This window comes from Sparus aurata, chromosome 22 (genome assembly GCF_900880675.1).
Source record: "Sparus aurata chromosome 22, fSpaAur1.1, whole genome shotgun sequence".
Taxonomy (NCBI): domain Eukaryota; kingdom Metazoa; phylum Chordata; class Actinopteri; order Spariformes; family Sparidae; genus Sparus; species Sparus aurata.
The window spans coordinates 18,250,809-18,269,930 of NC_044208.1; the positions used below are offsets into that span (position 1 = coordinate 18,250,809).

Consider the following 19,122-nt stretch of genomic DNA (forward strand, 5'->3'; position numbering starts at 1 on the left):
TATATAATGCTAAAAATGTGTTTTTTTTCTCTGCTGTCTTCTCAACAAATCTTCCCAACTGATTGTTTGCCTTACTCATTCACAGTGGGGTGAGGAGGGCTCCCCCATGTTACAGTATGACGATCTGGGGGAAGAGGTTCGTGCTGCACTGGAGGAGGTTCTGAGAGAGCGAAGGGAGGCTGAGGAACAGACCAGCAGGATCCTGGATGCTGAGGGCCTGGAGGAGGCCAAACAACTTTACCTTATTCACCAGGTATGTATAGTGCAGAGAGAGGTGATGGTGATTAACAGAAGTATCCATCACAAGTACACATCAGTTGACATAAATTAGTCAATTAGCATAAAGCATAAAGCATTGAACACAGGTGAATGTGACTAACAAGAAGACAAAAACTCCCATGATCCCACATTTTAGTGACATCAAGCCATGTATTTTGTTTTGATGCAAAGTTGTCATCTGACATAATGATTTCTTGTCCGTGTTTGTTATAGCAACACCTAAAGCGCCTGCATGCGAACAGGAGAGAGGCGGAGCTTCTGGTGTCCCACTGCCGCCAGTTGCAGAAAGGAGAGGGGCTCAGTCAGTCTTTACATGAGCTGGAGGGTGCTTTCGGAGAGGTCGACCTTAAATCTGGGGCAAAGGAACACAACCTGCAGGTAGAGCGAGTGTGGATTTTTCTCACATGTCATTGTGCTAATGGTTACACACAAGCCCCCGCAGTGATCATTGATCGGCCCATGTTGACCCTTAACTAGATATTGATTGTTATGTGGAATGTTAATTTTGTTTGTGTCTGTTGTCGAGGCACTTGTTTATACACTTCTATCACTGTCCTTGAATTGATCAGAAAATCAACATGTTTCTGCATGAAAATGTCTGAGATTCATTTTTAAAGGGATAGCCACTGTAAAACACCATCAATTTTGCACTCCATAACACCAGAGATAAATGTTAGTGGTTTTAGTATCTGACAATGTTTATTGTTAGCTAGTTCAAATGAAGTTTCCTGAAGGCATTTCTCACACTGAGAATCTTAACTTGAAGTAGCGAAACTCTGTTGGATAATTAAGAATTATAGCAAGGCCAGAGATTATTTTGATGTAGGATTAGTTCCTAAAAGATTTGTTTGGTGCGTAGATTGACACAGCTATTCAGCGTCTTTGTGTACATGTAGTAAACATTTCCCTCTGACATCATTTCTATTTCTTCATCATTTCAAGGCAACTCTGAGCTGCTGGCAGAATTTTGAAGCAGAAAGAGAAACAGTTTGGAGGTTTATCACCAATACCAACAATGAGCTGCAGAAAGAGCTCATTTTCAACAGCCTGGACAGCTTGAAAACTGAACTGGAGCATAACAAGGTGTGTTTGTAAAATGTCTGTGTGTGTGTGTGTGTGTGTGTGGGGGGGGGGGGGGGGGGGGGGGGGTTATATAGTATATGCTCTGTATTTGCTCATACAATATTATGCCTTCTGTCTTGCATGTAGGAACTTTTTGTAAAGGTTGAGGAGTGCTCTGTTCAGGCAGATCTCCTCCTGGAGAAGACGGCAGATATTCAGCTTGGCCCGAAGAATCAGACTCTTCTTTTACAGCAGGCTCAGTCCACCAGAGAGGAAGTCAAACAACTTCAGGACCACCTCAACAAGAAGTATGTCCCATCCTAAGCCTTTGATAATCCTCCTAATAGTAATATATTTTAACAGAATGTACTGTCCCCCTGCTGTTTGCACAGATATGTGGTTGTCTGTTTTTGTTCTGAGAAAGTTCCCATCTAGATACAGTATGTTTTACAGAATGCCTAATTGTGTCTTCTAGTGTTGTCCAGCTGGAGATGATGTGTATGTGGTGGGAGCGATTCAGCAGTGAATCAGAAGCCTTCTCTCTGTGGATCAATGAGAAGGAGAGGGAGCTGGAGGTTGTCAGCTCCACCTCCTCCATAGATCCTCTGGACCAACACATCAGCACTGTGGAGGTATGTCTAATGTCTCATTATTCCCTAAAATATCATTCTTTACCTTGTTTTGTATCTCACAGTGGAAAACAGATAAAACGGCACACAGTTTTGTTACAATGTCTGCACAATAATCAATAGTTATCAAAGAATCAATAGTCTTCTGATATTCACACATAAATATGCATCATCAACACATTTCTGTCATAGCTCCAAGTAGAATTTGTCAAATTTGCTGTCTAGCCTTGTGTCTGTGATGTTCAGTATCAGTGTAGCCTGAGGGTTATTAAGATTAAGATGAAATAAGATGACGTTTTAATCTAACCCCGAGAGGAAATTAGGTCAGTGCTGCGGGAAAGACCAGGATATAGAAAATAAACTGATCGTGTTGAAGAAAAATATAATCTTGGCTTGCCAGACCTCAGACCTGTCAATCTCATGGAGGTCTGGAGAAAACATGTTTGGGAAAATGGGACTTCCTGAAATCCTGCGGCAACCGTTTTTGTGATTTGTGGTTTAAAAACACATTTGCCTCCAGAAACAACAGTCAGTTTTCTTCTCTACCCAACTTCTGTGGTTGAATTATTGAGACCTCCATATACCTGATGAGACACAACCTCTACGGCAGATAAAATAATTTATTGAAGATAAAATATAACATTGCCTGTATCAGGCTAATGAAAAGCCTAGAGGGAATTAACAGTGGCTTTTTCTTCCACTGTTCTTCCATCCTGTCTTTTTTTATTTTTGTCTTCCCGTTCTTCATCCTGATTATCATTCCTTTGCTTTTCCATCTCCACAGGCTGTTGGGGAAGCTTTAGAGGAGAGACGGGCACTCCTAGACCACATGGAGGCAGACTGCGAGGCCCTGTCAAAGTTTGTGACCCCTGGAGAGGCTGGACATATTCGGGCACGGCTTGTGCAGATGAGACGCTACTGGGAAGAGTTGAAGGGGAGAGTAGACGAGCTGGGAGGACAGCTCAACCAGAGCGTGTCATACAGGCAGAGATACAACGATAACCTTGAACAGGTGTGGCGAAGTTTGGTTCAGAAATTGTAAGCAAGACGTTGCAGGATCAACGTATTCCTTTTTAATCAGGTTTTGTCATTATCAGGTCAAGAAAACAATGAGTGAACTTAAAGAGAAGCTGGACTGTCCAATCACGTACTGTACATCATCATCTGAGACCTACAAGAGCCTCCAGGATCATACGGTAAAAACATACGCAGAATGCCTTAAACACTAAAGCTATCTGGAATTAGCTTTATGGACATTTGAGGTTGACTTTACTACATACTCAAGAATCTGAAGGCTATACCCTTTGTTTCAGACCTGAATCTGAAAATGTACTGTAAAAAGAATGTCAACATTTTCTGTGTCAGCTTCTCAAATGTGAAGATATTCTATATATTGTGGTTGCTTTACTTCTCTATGACAGTAAACTGAATTTATTATGGATTTTGACTAAACCAAGACATTTAAAGGGATATTCCGGTGTAAGTTTAATCCATGTTCTAACACACTGTGACACCGAGTAGGACCCCCCCTCGAGAGATAAAGTTTGCGGACTGTTAGCTTACGTAGTTTTAGCATCCTCAGAAACGACCGCACGACAACAATCGTGGCAGTAAATGGGTCCAAGTATAAAACCGCCATCAAAAAGCCACAAATAATGCTCAGAACAGCACCAAACTTCAGCAACATTAGAAATAGGGTCCCAGCACATATTTAGAGGCATCAAACATTTGATATCGTTGCCATATTTGTCGGAAAAGATAAACAAAACTCACCACCCGAGAAGCCTTCCTTGTTGTGGGGAAGCCCTGTTAGTCGATTACCGAGTGCAGTAGAGTCCCGCAGCTCAATGATGATCATTACCATTTACTGCAATGTATTGTTGTCGTGCGGTCGTTTCTGAGGATGCTAAAACTACGCAAGCTAGCGGTCTGCAAACTTTATCTCTCGAGGGGGGGTCCTACTTGGTGTCACGGTGTGTTAGAACATGGATTAAACTTACACCGAAATATCCCTTTTAAGGTTATCATCTTGGGCATTTCTGCGATTTTTTTGTGACCATTTTATAGACCAAGCAAATTTTTCCATCCATCCAGGAGGTCTGCGAGGCTGTTGAACAGCTCAACCCCAGGCTGATGGCTCTGTGTTCGGTGATGAAGAGGCTTGGAGAGGGCAGCCAGCTTGAGGAAGAGGTGGCTAACCTCAAAAGGCAACAGGGAGAGTTTATGGGAAAAGCCACAGAAAAACAATCCACATTACAGAGCCTTCTATCACTGTGGCAAAGGTAAAGTAAATAGTAATATGACTCAATATTATGCATTTTTGGAGCATCTGCAAAACAAGCTACAGTGATAAAATTATATTACACCTGTATATTTGTCTGAAAAAGACAATGAGTCTGTGTTAACTTCATGCATCTTGTACTCCAGCATTATTCAGCAGTCTGCTGAATGTTTTATTATATTGAATACGGAGGCATTAGCCATCCTTTCCAGCTCCTAAGACAACAATATACAGTTAGAGATGCTGTAGACAGAATCACAAAGAAAGTCCCAGAAGATTTTGTGTCTCTGTTATTGTGTGAAAATCCTCAGTCATCAGGATACCTACGATCTTATCCAGGCTGCTGTGATGCTCTGCTGGGCTGACAGTATTGATCTGTTCCCCTAACACCTAGAGGGGTGTGTGTTTGAAAAGTCAGGTGTTTGTCCCATTGCGCACAGACAAAGGAAATATAAAAATGGAAATGTTGCATAAGAAGCATTTTTGAGCACGACTGTTTTTCCTGTCAACTTTAGCCCGTGCTCCCACACGTATTGTATTCTGATCGTATAAACATTTCTATTTCCCCTTTTATTGTGAGTGTGCTCGCTCTGCTGAATCCTCCTCTCTGTACCAATTTCCTCTTTTATTCTCTGATTCGCTCCATCTCAGTGTGATGTAGAAGAGCGAGGTCTTGTCTTTGACTCAATCTGTCTGTCTCCCAATCAGTCATCGCCGTTCTGTTCTAATAACATGCTTTTGTTATCACTTTCTCTGATCACACAATAGACCTTCACTGGAGCAATTATTTCTTATTCTTTGTGTTATTCATGAAGGAAAAAATTAGGAACCAGTCGCATAGTAGCTATTTAAAGTGCCAAAGCTTGGGTGCTTGATTTTTCAAAAACTTGTACCGGGCCAAGAATTGTATTTCTGCTGCTAAACTTAAGCTTGGTTCATGTGGGTCTGTGTGTTCATCTATAGAAAACCTAATCTTCTCCCCTGCAGGTGTATGTATGAGGGATTACTTACAGCACTAGGTGCTCTAGCAAGATATGGTTGCTCCATTATGACCTTGTCACTGATACTGAGGCTTGGTCAGATAAAAAATAACACACAGACAGTATCAGTGCTTGTGTATGCATACATGGAGATTGCTGGCTGCTGGCATCAATATATTGCTAGATCAACATTTTTTTCTATCTATTAGAATGGTGCCGCATACATTTATTTCCTTTAATATATTTCTTCACGTCACCGTTGTATCTACAGATTTGAAAAGGAGAGCTCGTCCATGAGAAGCTGGCTAGACAGATGTGAGTGTGTTTGCTGTCCAGACACTGAACTGCTCTCTGCAGACAAAGTGAAACTTAGGAATGAACTGCTGAATGTACAGGTAAGTCATTTAGATATCTAGTGGCATAAGCTTACTTTTTTGTTTCTCGTTAGATACAAAACATGACATAGACATTCAAATCAATTGAGACATTTTAACTTGCAAGAAAAAGAGAGAAAAAAAACAACTGTACGCGACAAGCCAAAACATACCATAGTTAAAAGACGGAGTGTAAATATAACACTGGTCCTACACATACATTGATTGGGGAATGTGTTGCATACGTTTTTAAATATTCTTTCAACCATACAGGAAATGCAGAGGGAGATGTCGTCCTATGAGGCCCTCCTCCAGGGTCTTGTCAATCTCGGACTGTGCCTATACCCTACGGCGCCTCAAGCTCGTGTCAAAGAGCTCAGTGATGATCTGACACAAATCCAGGAGAGATGCACTTCTTTAAAGACCAGCATATCACACAGGCAACTGACTTTTTATCAGTTAATATACGAATAACTAACATTTGTGTACCTTTAGGGTAATGGATTTAAGCATTTTAACAGCCAGTTGAAGTTGTTTTGCTTAAATATCCCCTGTTAAATCTCATATTCTTCATCCACACTGTCTTTATTTAGACTTGAGCTGCTGGAGCCTCAGCTGTCTCAGTTGGAGCAGTTTGATCAGGCACTGCTGACTCTCACACAAAGGAGTGAGAACTTCTTGTCCGGCTTGCGAAGTTCTTCCCAGGTTGATATTGCTGATCTTGAGGCTGCAATTACCAAGCTGAAGGTGTGAAATCAATGATTTGATGTCAGCAGTGATGTCTTATATAGGCTCTGTTTATTATAGCAAGTACAGTAAGCAAGTTTATATTGATCACTGTTGGAGCCTATCCAAATTTAGCTAATTGAATTATCTTGTTGTAGGAGCATGAGATGCAGTTACAGGAGCATTCATCACTGAGAGACACTCTCCAGCAGAAAGAGTCCGCCCTGCTTCGTTGTTCCAGCCCGGAGGCCCAACAGCAGCTCCAGGGTTGGAGGGAGGACTGCCTCCAGCCCCTCAGTGAATCCCAGCGTCTCCTGCTCCTTCGTAAAGAGTGCCTGACTGAGCTGAAGACTTTTCTTGAGAAGCATGGTGCGGCAACAAAGGCTTTGCGTCATCTTCACGAGGCAGTGGAAGGCAGAGGGAGCTGGGACCGCTCCAAAGCTGAAGAGCTGCATCGTGGGATAGGGGAAGTGGCCAAGGACGTGGCCAAGCTTGAAGCCAAGGCAGTCGGGTTAGACGGGCAGCTAAGCAAAGCACACCTTTACCTGTGTGGGGCAGAGTGGCAGGGCTCCAAAAATGTGAGCCACCCTCAGGGAAGAACATCTTGCAGGGGACAAACAGTGGCTCTCACAATGGCTTTGGAGGAGGTTCAGAGGGGTGTGGGATGGCGGCAGAGTGAAGCAGACGCTTTAGGGGCATTGTGGAGCTCCTTCAGGGAGAGGAGGGAGGAGGTGATGAAGAATTTCAAAAAACTGGAGGATGAAGCGAGGCAAGAGGGCGCCAGAGAGAGCTCTGTACAGGCCTTTCAAAACAGGTATGTACGTGGTAACAAAGAAACTTCAAGCCACTAGATATATTTAAGATATTTAGTCAAATCTGTATGTAACATTGAAAAGGGATATAAAAGGGACACATATGTCTTTTTTGTAGGCTTGAAGATATTTTCATTTTTAGATAAGCATTATTATCAGAAATGTTCACTTATGGAAATCTTTTGTGAGACTCTCACATTTGACTGAATTGCATCTGTATCATTTGAATTAAAAAGCCGGATTTTACTGTATTTATTTAAAATACAATCGACAGACGATCCACCTCTTTGAAAACACATTTGTTCCTCTTGAATATATTATTTTGTTGAATATGTACCGTCACTTTTAAATGCATCGTGTTCGTTTTTGATTCTGATACCTACTGTATTTTAAACTCCTCAAGAATATACAGTACATGAATGAACAATGCCACACTCTAAATGGGCAAATCCAGTTAAATTTGATCCCCTGAAAAATGAGATGTATTATGTTGGAATCAGGTTAGTAATCCCCATTGTTTTCTTCTGCATCTATTTCTCCCAGGCTGCGTTTCTTCATCCAGCTGGAGGATGAGCTCCAGTCCCTGCAGCACTCCCAACGGTGGTTAGAGGAGAAGGGAAGCCAGCTGGCCCAGAGAGACAGTGAGCTGGCTGGGGAGGCTCTCAGGGAGGTAGCGCTGGTGAAGACAGCCTGGGAGAGCGTCAGGAGTCTGATCACCAACGGGTAAGGAGGAGGGGCAGGCAGCGGAGAGGGACTTTAACTTATTCATCTCATTTAAATACCTTTGCTGTGTTTGTTTTTGGTCCTACTGTGCAGAGTTTAGAGAAGCAGGAAGTTAAAACACAACAGTTAACAACAGCCTCTTTCCTCATGCAGTCAGGAGCAGAGCGGAGTTGTAGTGGATCTTCTCCGCCAGTTCCAACACCTGAAGCTGATCCTCTCATCTGTTGTGCAGAATGCTCAAACTGTTGCTCACAATCTACCTGACCACAACCACAATGCAGAGGAGGCCAAAAGGACTTTCACAAGGGTTGGTAACTTTAGTTTATCTCAGAAAACTACTAATTGTGGAACTTCCTACTTTTTTTTTTTCAAAATGAGGCATTTAGTAAGTAAATTGTAGCTATTATTCATACATCAAGCACGAATGTGTCACTGTCCACTGAGTTCTTTTATTAGGAGCTGTTTGTCCATATTTGTGTTTAACTTGTACATAACTTTCCTGATGACTTAGATGACTTGAATTTGTTTGACTGTCGCAATGAAAACCATGTACAGAACTACATGATGCAGTTTTGATCTTTTTACGAAGCTTACAAAGCAGGTGAATTTTCTCAATCCATTCAGGAACAATTAATTAGTCCTAAAATCACCAAAGGTTAAGTTTCATAGCTTTAACTAGAACTAGAAGGCGACAATTTTGTCAGTGATTCAGTCAGTCAGTGAACTGAACTCTCAGAAATAGAACTGCATTTCCCTTCTAGTTAGTACATTATCTCTCCCTCTAGTGGTGGTCTGTTGTCATTCCTTCTGCACTCTTCTCTGTCCCTCCAGCATGACACTGTCCAGTCCGAGCTGAAAGATAAACAGGAAGACATGGACCAGCTCATCAGCACAGTCGAGGACCTGCAGAGAGAGCTGGAGAAAGTCCCCAACTCGGACGTGTGCTCCATCCAGAGAGACATGGAGACGTTAAGAGACCAATGGCTGGAGGTGAGCGGTACTCAATAACACGTGCTATGGGTGACAAGTGAAATCAATGGGCTGTTTTTTATTTAGACAAATTCCTGATACATTAACATCCTAAAGCTTTAAATATAGTGAAATCATACTTTGAGTTCTCCGACACTAATGAATTGTCCTGTGGAATTAATAAAAGGAAACTGTCTATTTTACTCAGGTCTTGAGCTGAAATATGATAATGACTATGAAGAGTATGAGGAGATTTGTGGTGTTGTTTACTGTCAGAAATCAATTATGATGTCCACCCTGCAGCACTTCCAGACACTTGCGCTGCTCTCCTCTTTTAATGATATTTATTTCCGCCTGTTTTTCCCCCTTTTTTCTATTTTCTCTTCTTGTGGGATTTAGTTGGCTGCTCAGCTGTCACAAATGAGACAGAAATATAAACAAGTCTAGACACGTTATCTGCCTTTCTGTCTCTCTCCCTCTCTTCTCATCCCCACATCTGTCAGACCAATTAAGTCCCGTTTTCCTTCCCTCTCCCGGTAAAAAACACAGTCCCTTGTTACAGAAGAAAAAAAACACAAAGAGAGGGAGATCCTACCTCTCCTGTTGATTGAGATGAGTTAAGTACTCAGATAGACTGCCGGTCTCTGTTCCCGTCAGGTCTCAGAGAGAATACAAACCAACACAGAGAGACTCGGCTACTGTGTGTCTCTATGGGATGACCTCAAGTCCATGGAGCAAGACATTAACCAATGGACCGCCAACTCCATCGCCGACCTCACCAACAGTGTCACCAACCTCAGTGATAAAGAAAAGACAGAAGTTAATCTTGCAACCTTTCAGGTCAGAGTGCTGTGTATGAGATAGTGTATGAATGATGATGGTGTTGTAACATTCAGCTTTTAGCGGTGTGTGATTTAACAGAAATGTGCTCACTTTGATCTCCAGGCTGAGGTGGAGAAGAGGGAGCAGAGGCTGGATGCCCTGCAGGAGAGAGTGACGGAGCTGAAAGAGAGAGCAAAACTCCAGGAAACCCCGTTAGAAATGCAGGTGGGGATGGCAAGGAAGAGAAATCTGAGAAGATTTTTCGTAAAATAATAATGAATTCACATTAATTACACTGTTCACATGTTGCTTGTATGGGATTGTGGATACAATAATAGCAATAACAATAATGATACCAAATAACCTTATTTTTACCAGGTCTTGGAGTCGGACCTGAGGAAGAAAATGGCCCACGCGCAGGAGGTGTACAACCAGGCCAAACACACTCTGACCTACTTCAGTTTTCAGAAGCAGCGACTGGAGGACCTCATTTCCCAAATGGCCGAGCGGCTGAAGGCAGTTGAGGGTTCATTATCTGACCTCACCGAAGCCACTTCTCCTGAAGACATCGGTACAGTTAAGGTGTGACACTTTCACGTCCTTCAGTGCACTACAAGAACACAGTTATTTAAAAAACAAATATATAATACAGTATTTAGAAAAATACTACTTAGACCAAAGGAAACTGCTCAGTCTTTCTCTACTTCTCTACAGTTTCTCTTGTGGTGTCTTTTGATTCATATTGTTGTGATGCATTAATTATACAAATGACTGCCCACAGGAACATAACTAGTCGAGGCTTGTTTATTTGTATAGCATATTTTAAACACGGAGGCAATTTTAAGTTCTTTACTGAAAAGAATAAATGCACTGGAAGACCGGAATTTAAAAACACAATAACATAGGAATAATCATGTAAAATATAATACAAAAGAAATGCAATAAAATTATTATCATGGTTGTCATAGCAGGACACTTCTTTAACCAGGGACTTCCTAAATTAAATTCTGAGCAATAACCTTGGGTATCTCTCTACTCTTAGTAGCTCTGCTTATGAATATGCATGTCTTTATATGTCTTCCTACCTTTTATTTATAGGACCTGCAGAGCGTTGTGCAGCAACAGAGGGCAGACATGGACTCAGCTAGAGACGCCCTGAGTGCCCTGTGCAGGTCTCATCCCTCGCAGGAGCTGTCAAGCCTCTCCTCTGACCTCACCTCCATCGCCAAGCGAACAGAGGCTGTTGCTCAACGCTGTGCCAAGACCAGGGGCAGCCTGCAGGATGGTTTACAGCTCCACTTCAACGGTAAGAGATATAAATGTGTGCTTAAGTTTGGATTTTGTGGCTAGTCTCTGTTCATACAAGTCTTTCCTTGAGGGCTATATTTTTATTTACTTCCATCAAATACACAAGTGATATATGTAAAAGTAACAGCCCTCAGGTAGCCACTATGACTTGTTCCGTTATAAGGACAAACAAATATTTTAATAGCACTTAAAATCTCATAATCACCCAATCAAACAGTGCACAACTACATGATGCGATGTAATTTGTTCATGTTAGTGGTGCACCACATTTAGCGTTGATCATCCTACATTTTTCCCCAGAGCACACTCAATCCGCCCACTACAAACCACACTCCATTGACACACACTGTCTGGTACACCGGTGCGCTCTCATTGCTCAGACACACACCTGTGCCTCGGAGAGTAATGTGGCTCTCGTCACATCTGCTCTCGAGGGAGTCATTTTGGGCTTGTTGGCAAGGCAACGTGGCGCTGCACAGCATGGACACGCCCACACTTCCCATCTGCATCAACAATTCGCCTCGTCTTGCTCTCCCTCCTTCTGGTTCATCTAATTCTTAAATCTTCTGTCTTTATATTTTACCACACATTGGTTTCCTCAACATGCCAGTGTAGATTTAGATTTGCTTTTAGTTTACCTGTTCTTTCTGTTCCTCGAAACAGAGCTCGTCCAAGACTTCCACTCCTGGCTTGCAGATCTGAAATTGGAGCTGAAAGAATGTATTAATCAATCAGGGGATGTTGCCATCCTTGCTGCCAAGTTGCAAAGACTAAAGGTACTGTTATATATCATGCTTTTATACTAATTTTTTGATGCTGCGGGGTGTTAGAGCATTGTGGCATTGTGGCTATTCAGGTCTTTCCGTTTTCACTAACTTCACTTGTTGATTCCGGCATGCAACCAAACTTTGACCACCATAACACCAAATGTATCTTTTATTAAGGTGATGAAGCTGACAGATTAAAGTCATAATTATATCATAAGTAATACTTACTGCAAGTTGATAATAAACTATTATGTCGCACCTCCTTTATTTAATACCATCCAAGTCTAGATCTGAGGGTTTTGGCTCATTTATTTCTTGAAATTATCAAGGACATTTTTATTAGCAACACTTTCGTGCTTCTACATCTACAGGTGTCGGTCGAACAGGCATCAGAGGGTGAGGAGCGTCTCTCTCGAGTTCGTGAGGAAGCTGAAAGGCTCCAGCTCCACTTGCCCAAAGCAGGAGCAGCACAGGTCCAGGAGCATCTCTCCTCCTGTCAGAGAGAGTGGAGGAGCTACTTGGACATCTGTTCTCAGAGCCAGCGAGACTTGGAAGAGAGTATCGACCTTGTGAGAAAGTAAGTCATCCCTCTATTTGTGTCATGTATTTATGCAAAGGAATTTGATAATGATAATGTGTCTCTCTTCTCATTTCCTCCTCAGTTTTAATGGCTGTGTGGAGGGTATAAAAGACTGGCTGAAGCAGATGGATGTCAGCCTCAAGTGCGAACCCATTGTTGGGGCAGAGAGCCAGCAAGGAGTCTCAGATGCCGCAGAAGAGCTGGAGAGGATGGAAAATCTCTATAAGGAACTGCATGCAAGAAGGTCTGTGTACGTGGGTGTGTGAAATTATACCATGGAGCTGTTAAATATTCAGTATCATATATATATTCAATATACATATCGTTGCTTCTTATAAGGGAGTCCATCGAGCGTCTCTGCCAGGAGGCCCAGTCTCTGTCTGAGGCAGGCCGGGGGTCAGGAGGAGAGGTCAGAGTGACAGGCCAGCTCCAGATGGAGCACCAGGCCCTGCTAAAGACAGCCAGGGAGAAGCTGCGATGCTGCCAAGAGAGCCAGGCCTTTGGAGAGACCCTCCAAGGGGTGTGGGCTTGGCTGGAGGAGATCCAGGAGAGACTGGGTACAGTGGACAGCACCATGGGGACCAAAGAGCAGTTAGAGCAGAGGCTGGAGACTGTACAGGTGAGAGGGCGGGTTGGCTTGTAGACTGAAGATATCTGTAAATTACATACACATGAAATGCATAAAGGGATTGTTGTCGGAATCTTTAAGACTACATTTATTTAAATTGCTATTAATCAAGATTTATTTTACAGTCTATGGTTCTTGTAGTGAACACAAGGGGGGGCTGTTTGCTTGAGAAAGTTTTTCATGCAACATTTTGATGCCTATCTTCAGTTCACTCTGACCCCACTTTGTTTGCACAGGACATCCTGCTTTTGAAGGGGGAAGGCGAGGTCAAGCTGAATATGGCGATGGGTAAGGGTGAATTGGCCCTGCGGAGCTATGGAGCCGCTGGACAGGAAGTGGTCCGCTCTCAACTACAGGAAGTGGAGGACGCTTGGGCCACGTTGCTTGTGACTGCCATGAGCTGCCACAGGTAGGCTGCTCACCTAGTTCCATCTCCTGGAAATTAATGTGATGAATTGGTCTCCTTCTGTGCAATTAAAGCTATTTATACATTGTGATTCTAAAGAAGTCACTCTCCCTTGAACTTGATATTCTACCATCATTTCATTGTACTGCATTGAGGTGTGAACTGTGATTTTTTTCCTTTCATTTGCCATTAAAACGTTTACCTCTGGACATTTGAGAGGCCATTTACCTCTGTGCCAAGAACTCCCCTCTCTAGAGAACAGGTTATTTTCATCATGATAGATTGATGTCTCAATGCCATTAATTACCATTAGGTTAAATACATAATGAGAAGTATTTGACTCATTTTGTAGCTCTGATTGATGTATCTGATTTAGTGTCTTCTTTTGTGTGTGTGTGCGTGCATTACAGCGTGCACGTGCATCAGTCTGTGTGAATGTTTGTGTGTTTAATTGAGCAATTACGGCCCCTCCTAGAAAAAATTGATCTCATTAGGGACTCAATGGCGGATGGCAAACAGTGGGTCACACATGGGGTGTGTTTGGGTTTTTAAGGGGAAAGGGCTAACAGGAGGCGAGGGGTAGCAGGTGAAATAGAGGTGTGTGTGTGTGTGTGTGTGTGTGTGTGCTTGTATGTGCTTGTGTGTGTGAGTGTGCAGATATTGGCGTTCATTGTAAATGCAGGGGTAACAGATGGCAAGGAAAATTGTGGGTGTGTATCTGTGTCTGTGTGTGTTTGAACCACCTAATAAAAGGGGATCGAGGCACTCAGCCAGTATTACAGACCGTTTATATTTCTTGGCCTCGACATGGGTATGAAATATATGTTCTCTTGAGGATTAAATGTATAGATTTTATGTGCCAAAATGATCTGAGTTTAACCTTTTTTCAATACATGTTGGATTAATTGAATAGTTTCACTTACTTCTATGCAGACTTACCACATTTTTCTACATCTGCATATACAGTACCTGATTTTTTTAAAGTATTAAATCAGTTTGTCTGTTAGACCGCAGTTCAACAACCCATATCAATTATCATCTAACACAGAGATCTCTTTTCTTTCCTCCAGTCGTTTAGAGTGGACAGTGTCACAGTGGGGAGGATATCTGGAGAGTGCTGCCCAGCTGCAGTGCTGGATGGAGTGCGTAGAACGGGAGGTGTGTGCCCCTCTCACCCCTCAGCCTGGGCCCAGAGAAAAGGCTTCCCAGCTTGAGAGACTTCGAGCCCTTCTGGCTGACCTGGAAGACCACCAGGTGGCGCTGTCCAGTCTGGAAGAAAAAGCCAGAGAACTGTTCAAGAAGACTGGTGATGCCAGCTTTAACCATGGCGCCCGCACCCAGCTGCAGGCACAGTTTGATGACCTCACTGCCCTGGTGGAGGTACATGGTTTCTCCATCTTAATTTATTAAGAAAACCTTTAACTCTCCCAAATTTGGAGAACTATTTCAGTATTATAACCAACAACTGAATCTGTGCACTGTTATTTTAGATTGATTGTATTTCGTTTTGTGTCTTTAGGAGCGGGTACGTCTAGCTCAGGCCGTGGTGTTGGAACACCAAGAATACCTGGAGGCTGTGAGGGAGCTCACAGATTGGCTGATGACTGCTGGAGAGGAGCTGCAGCATTGGTCTGATACATCAGGAGACTCTGCCTCCATCAAAAAGAAACTGTCAGAAGTGAGGGTAAGGCAGGGTGTCAACATACAAAAAAATGCCTGTGTTGATGCCGACTGACACTCCTTTTGTTCCCTTTGTATACACTGCTGTCGCTTTTGTGACGATTTGACAATTGGACAATTCCCGGGAAAAAATCCTGATCAGCTCCCGATCCATACATTGACAGATAATAGTGTGCCACATGTGACAGGTGACAAGCCTATTGTGCTGAGGAGTGGGCAAAGGTGTGCCATTGTTTTATTTCTTTGACGTTCTTGTCAAAGCAAACTGTTGTACATTTATTTGATCTGGAAATGTATTGAAAAGCTAATGTGTTTCTCCCGTTTGGACTAGTTTGGACCATCTAGCAGCTGTTTTAGAGATTCTTATCATTTCATACAATCTTAATCAGCAGATTTGCCCAGCTGTCTTTAAAGTACTTTTTCTGTGAGCACTGTAGTTCTGAAGTTTAATTTAGCAGTCACACCATCATGAGAAAAGATAATCCTCTATTGATCCATAAGAGGGGATATTTGGGTGTTGCAGTGCAATATAATTACAGCACAATAATGAATTTTGCTTTGAATAGAATAGAAACTGCACAAGAGTAATTAGACACACAATTCATAATTACAGGCAGTAGCATTACACATTTGTTTATTTATCAGTTTGTTTATCAGAGACGACACATGTAGGCAGCGTTACATCGAATTTATATGCAACCAATGGAATGTATACATGTGTTTAATGTACAATCCATGTCCCTGGTCCTGAGGAATAAAACACATGGTACAACACTTTCACAGACACAGACAAGCAGCCACTGCAGACAGTGATTTTAATAACTAAGAACAACGATTAAGAACAATGCCTGAAAATAATGAGAAAGAACAGACAAAAGAAAAATATGTATGCTATATAAAGCATTTAAGTCAGTGTTCACAGATTTAACTTTGTTTAAGCCATACTGTAGTTTTGCCATATTATTGAAAGCTTTGAGGTACAGAATATAATTTCATATATTGATGTATTACATGTATAACAGCAACCAGTGTTTCACTAAATTAAAATCCCCTGTCAGTGTAAGTGATAGCCATGCCTCAAGGATGTGTTGTATTATCTGTTGCTAAGGTAACTGATTGCCGAATTATCTGAACCTATCTAATCTTAATGGACTCCTGCTATGAAGGAGGGCAAACTATGTAGGGAACTGGAATTGGTTCTCAGTGTGTTCCCATATCACAGCCAAATATCTCTATTTCTCTCCTGGCACATTTTGCTGCCAGTAAGATGGCCTGTAACCGTGTAAAAAAAGGTAAAATAGAGCAGCAGTGGAATTAATGTCTGAGCTTTTCCCTTTTCAATAATTCTGCAATTAGAGAGGTGGGAGAAAATATGTGAGGAGATATTGATTTGCATTTAAATTTCACACATGGGCCCTAATTATCACATTATAAATGTGTGTTTGTAGAGCCGTGGTGTGAACCATTTCACTAGAAGAAGAAACATAATTTGTTGTGCACACAAGCTAGTTTTCATTTCCCGTTCACGGTCTCAAGGCTGTTCATATTCTTTCATACACGCACACTAAAATGATCAGATGCGTTTTTTTTTCTATTTAATTCCTCTATCAGCTCACTGCTATCACATTACACTCAAGTGTTTGCTTTTCACAGCCTCTGCTGCTTGTCAAGTGCTACCTTTCCACACAGAATGGAGAGAGATTGAGGAGGAGATGGGGGATTAAATTAGTAATAGGAAGAGAATTCTGTGATAGCAAATGAAAATGCAGGACATCATAAATAATAGTGCAAACACAGAATCAAAGTGATATAAAATCAAATAGGACATGATACAGCTATATAATCTATGTAGGCAGCTTTAAATAGAACCGCCTGCACATCCAGAGGTTGCAGTTTCCGTAGCCACAGTTTCCGTAGCAACTTTGTCTCCTGTCCGCCCTCTCCATCCCCTCAGGAGCGTGTGGAGTGTCGGCTGCTGGAGGGCAGAGAGCGCCTCAGCCGGGTGCGTCGCAGTGCTGCATCCACGGCGGAGCACACGGCGGCGGGTGGCTGCGAGGCCATGGACCGACAGCTGGGGGCGCTGTCCCAGGCACTAGAACAGTGGGAGGGGGCTGCTCTCAGGGCCAGAGATGGTCTGGAGGGGGCCCTTGCTGCTGCTGCAGCCTCAGAGGAGGAATACGACCGTCTGACCGCCCGACTGGAAGATGAGGTGAAAGAGCTGGATGGACGGTTGAGGGGGTGGAGCCAGGAGTTGATCAAAGCTGAAGGGCTGAGCAACGGCGAGGAAGCAGTGGACGGATGGCAGCTGGCTAAGGTATAGTAGCAGGAGATTAAAATAAATGACAGCATAATGTCTAAATTATTCACTGTTCATCTGCTCATAATAGTTTATTTAAAAAATGGTAAATAATAAAACTATTCTATTCAGATGGGATTTGGGTTGACGAACTGTGATGTGTAAACAGCTGACAGTGGCGACTGTGCACAACCGTACCATGTTAATTTTAGAGAAGGTGATTAGCATTGTTTAATGGAAAGTACCCACGGGCACACACACACACACACACACACACACACACACACACACACACACTCATACACTCATACACACCATGTGCAGACATAAGTCCTCTGCATTCAGCTCCCTCTGTCAGTAATTATCCATCCTATTTGTAAATCCTAAAAACAAATTAGTTTGTAAATCAGCTTTACTGGGATGACGAAGGAGTGACAGCTACAATCCAATCAGTTTCCCTTGTTTTCTCCTCATTCTGTCTTCGGTCCCCTCTACCCCTCCTCCTTTTGTTTTTTTTTGCCATTATTTTCCACTATCTCTCCCTCCCAAACATTCCCCGTCTCCATTCCTTCCCCTTTCCCCTTTCTGTTTGAACTGATGTGTACAGTGATGTCTTTCATGGCTACAGGGGTTGTTTCTTAGATGCTCCTGCCCCTCACCTTCCCCGCTGTTGTGATTCTGACCTCCACAGGATGTTTACAGTGTGACAATTTCTCCATGTTGTCAAAGCCATGGCACTACACCCTCACACTCCTCCCCAGGCTTCTTCAGCCATGCCTGTCTCTAGTTTTCCTCAATTTGGGTCTGTCAAGGAACAGAGGAGGAGTCTTCTCCGTCCTCCACTTTTCTCTCTCCTCCTCCAGCTTGCTTCCTGTATCGAGCCTTGTTTTCGTTACGCGCTCGTTTGCGGGCATTTGAACCAATCCTGCATCTGTGAGGGCTGACAGCTGAATTCCACTGGGAGAGAGCGTGAGAGAGTGAGAGCGAGGGGAAAAAAATGTGTGAGAGGGATTGAGCGCAAAAAATGGGAGGAGGGAGGGAGAAAGAGGAAAGCGGAGGGAAGAGAAAGTAGTAGATCGAGAGGAGGAGGGGAGGAGAAGGGGAGAGCAACGAGTCCACGGGAACAGGGAGGGAGGGAGGGTTGTTTATTGGTAATACGTCAGAAAGAGAGCGAGCGGGTAAGAGTCAGTCAGAGAGAGAGCTTGTACATATTTCATGGGACAGGATTTCATGACTGTGTGAGTCCAGAATGTGAGGCACGTTGAGGAGAGCGGGAGAACGGTATCCACAGCTCCTTCCTGACACACTCCGCGAAGAACAGAAATGCTATTGTACAGGCGGCACTGTGAGTATGTGTTGGAGCGTGCGTGTGCGTGTCTGTGTGTGTGTGTGTGAAAAGAGCGAAAAGGAACAAGCCAGGGTGTGAATAGGAATGCGAGTGCACTTATTGAAGGGTGTCATGCAGATCCGTTGGGCGCTTGTCTCTCCTTGACACACACACATACACACACACACTCTCTCTGAGCCAGCTGGTGTCTGTTTTGTGTTGTTTAGGATATACTGGAGGGCTTGCAGAGCGCCGAGCCGATGGCTGAGAAGTTGAAAGGCCAACTGAACGACCTGGTGCGATACTCCAGAGACCTGGGCTCACAGTCGGACCGGGTCACAGCGCTGATCAAACAGCACAACAGGTGAGAGGAGTCTTTCTGCTTAACTAAACAGTGTGTATTTGAACAGGATGTCTGCAGGTCCTGAAAAATCTTAAAATGTCGTAATTTCAATCTTATCCCTTAAAAGTCT

At 43.1% G+C, this 19,122-nt stretch overlaps 1 protein-coding gene across 6 annotated transcripts in view; it reads left to right on the forward strand.

Moving 5' to 3' along the window:
- Window positions 1-19,122, forward strand: part of syne1a (spectrin repeat containing, nuclear envelope 1a) — a 130,121-nt gene that overhangs the window by 38,359 nt on the left and 72,640 nt on the right. For all 6 annotated transcript variants that reach the window (XM_030404807.1, XM_030404806.1, XM_030404809.1 and 3 more), the window contains 28 exons: window positions 86-253; window positions 493-657; window positions 1,222-1,362; window positions 1,489-1,649; window positions 1,817-1,973; window positions 2,755-2,982; window positions 3,068-3,166; window positions 4,065-4,252; window positions 5,503-5,626; window positions 5,879-6,045; window positions 6,199-6,352; window positions 6,490-7,145; window positions 7,687-7,866; window positions 8,020-8,173; window positions 8,698-8,856; window positions 9,493-9,675; window positions 9,781-9,882; window positions 10,036-10,239; window positions 10,756-10,963; window positions 11,629-11,741; window positions 12,104-12,309; window positions 12,395-12,556; window positions 12,652-12,931; window positions 13,177-13,349; window positions 14,417-14,726; window positions 14,866-15,030; window positions 16,981-17,340; window positions 18,877-19,013. In XM_030404807.1, coding sequence (XP_030260667.1) covers window positions 86-253; window positions 493-657; window positions 1,222-1,362; window positions 1,489-1,649; window positions 1,817-1,973; window positions 2,755-2,982; window positions 3,068-3,166; window positions 4,065-4,252; window positions 5,503-5,626; window positions 5,879-6,045; window positions 6,199-6,352; window positions 6,490-7,145; window positions 7,687-7,866; window positions 8,020-8,173; window positions 8,698-8,856; window positions 9,493-9,675; window positions 9,781-9,882; window positions 10,036-10,239; window positions 10,756-10,963; window positions 11,629-11,741; window positions 12,104-12,309; window positions 12,395-12,556; window positions 12,652-12,931; window positions 13,177-13,349; window positions 14,417-14,726; window positions 14,866-15,030; window positions 16,981-17,340; window positions 18,877-19,013 — 5,504 coding nt within the window. The remainder of the gene's footprint in view (window positions 1-85; window positions 254-492; window positions 658-1,221; window positions 1,363-1,488; window positions 1,650-1,816; window positions 1,974-2,754; window positions 2,983-3,067; window positions 3,167-4,064; window positions 4,253-5,502; window positions 5,627-5,878; window positions 6,046-6,198; window positions 6,353-6,489; window positions 7,146-7,686; window positions 7,867-8,019; window positions 8,174-8,697; window positions 8,857-9,492; window positions 9,676-9,780; window positions 9,883-10,035; window positions 10,240-10,755; window positions 10,964-11,628; window positions 11,742-12,103; window positions 12,310-12,394; window positions 12,557-12,651; window positions 12,932-13,176; window positions 13,350-14,416; window positions 14,727-14,865; window positions 15,031-16,980; window positions 17,341-18,876; window positions 19,014-19,122) is intronic.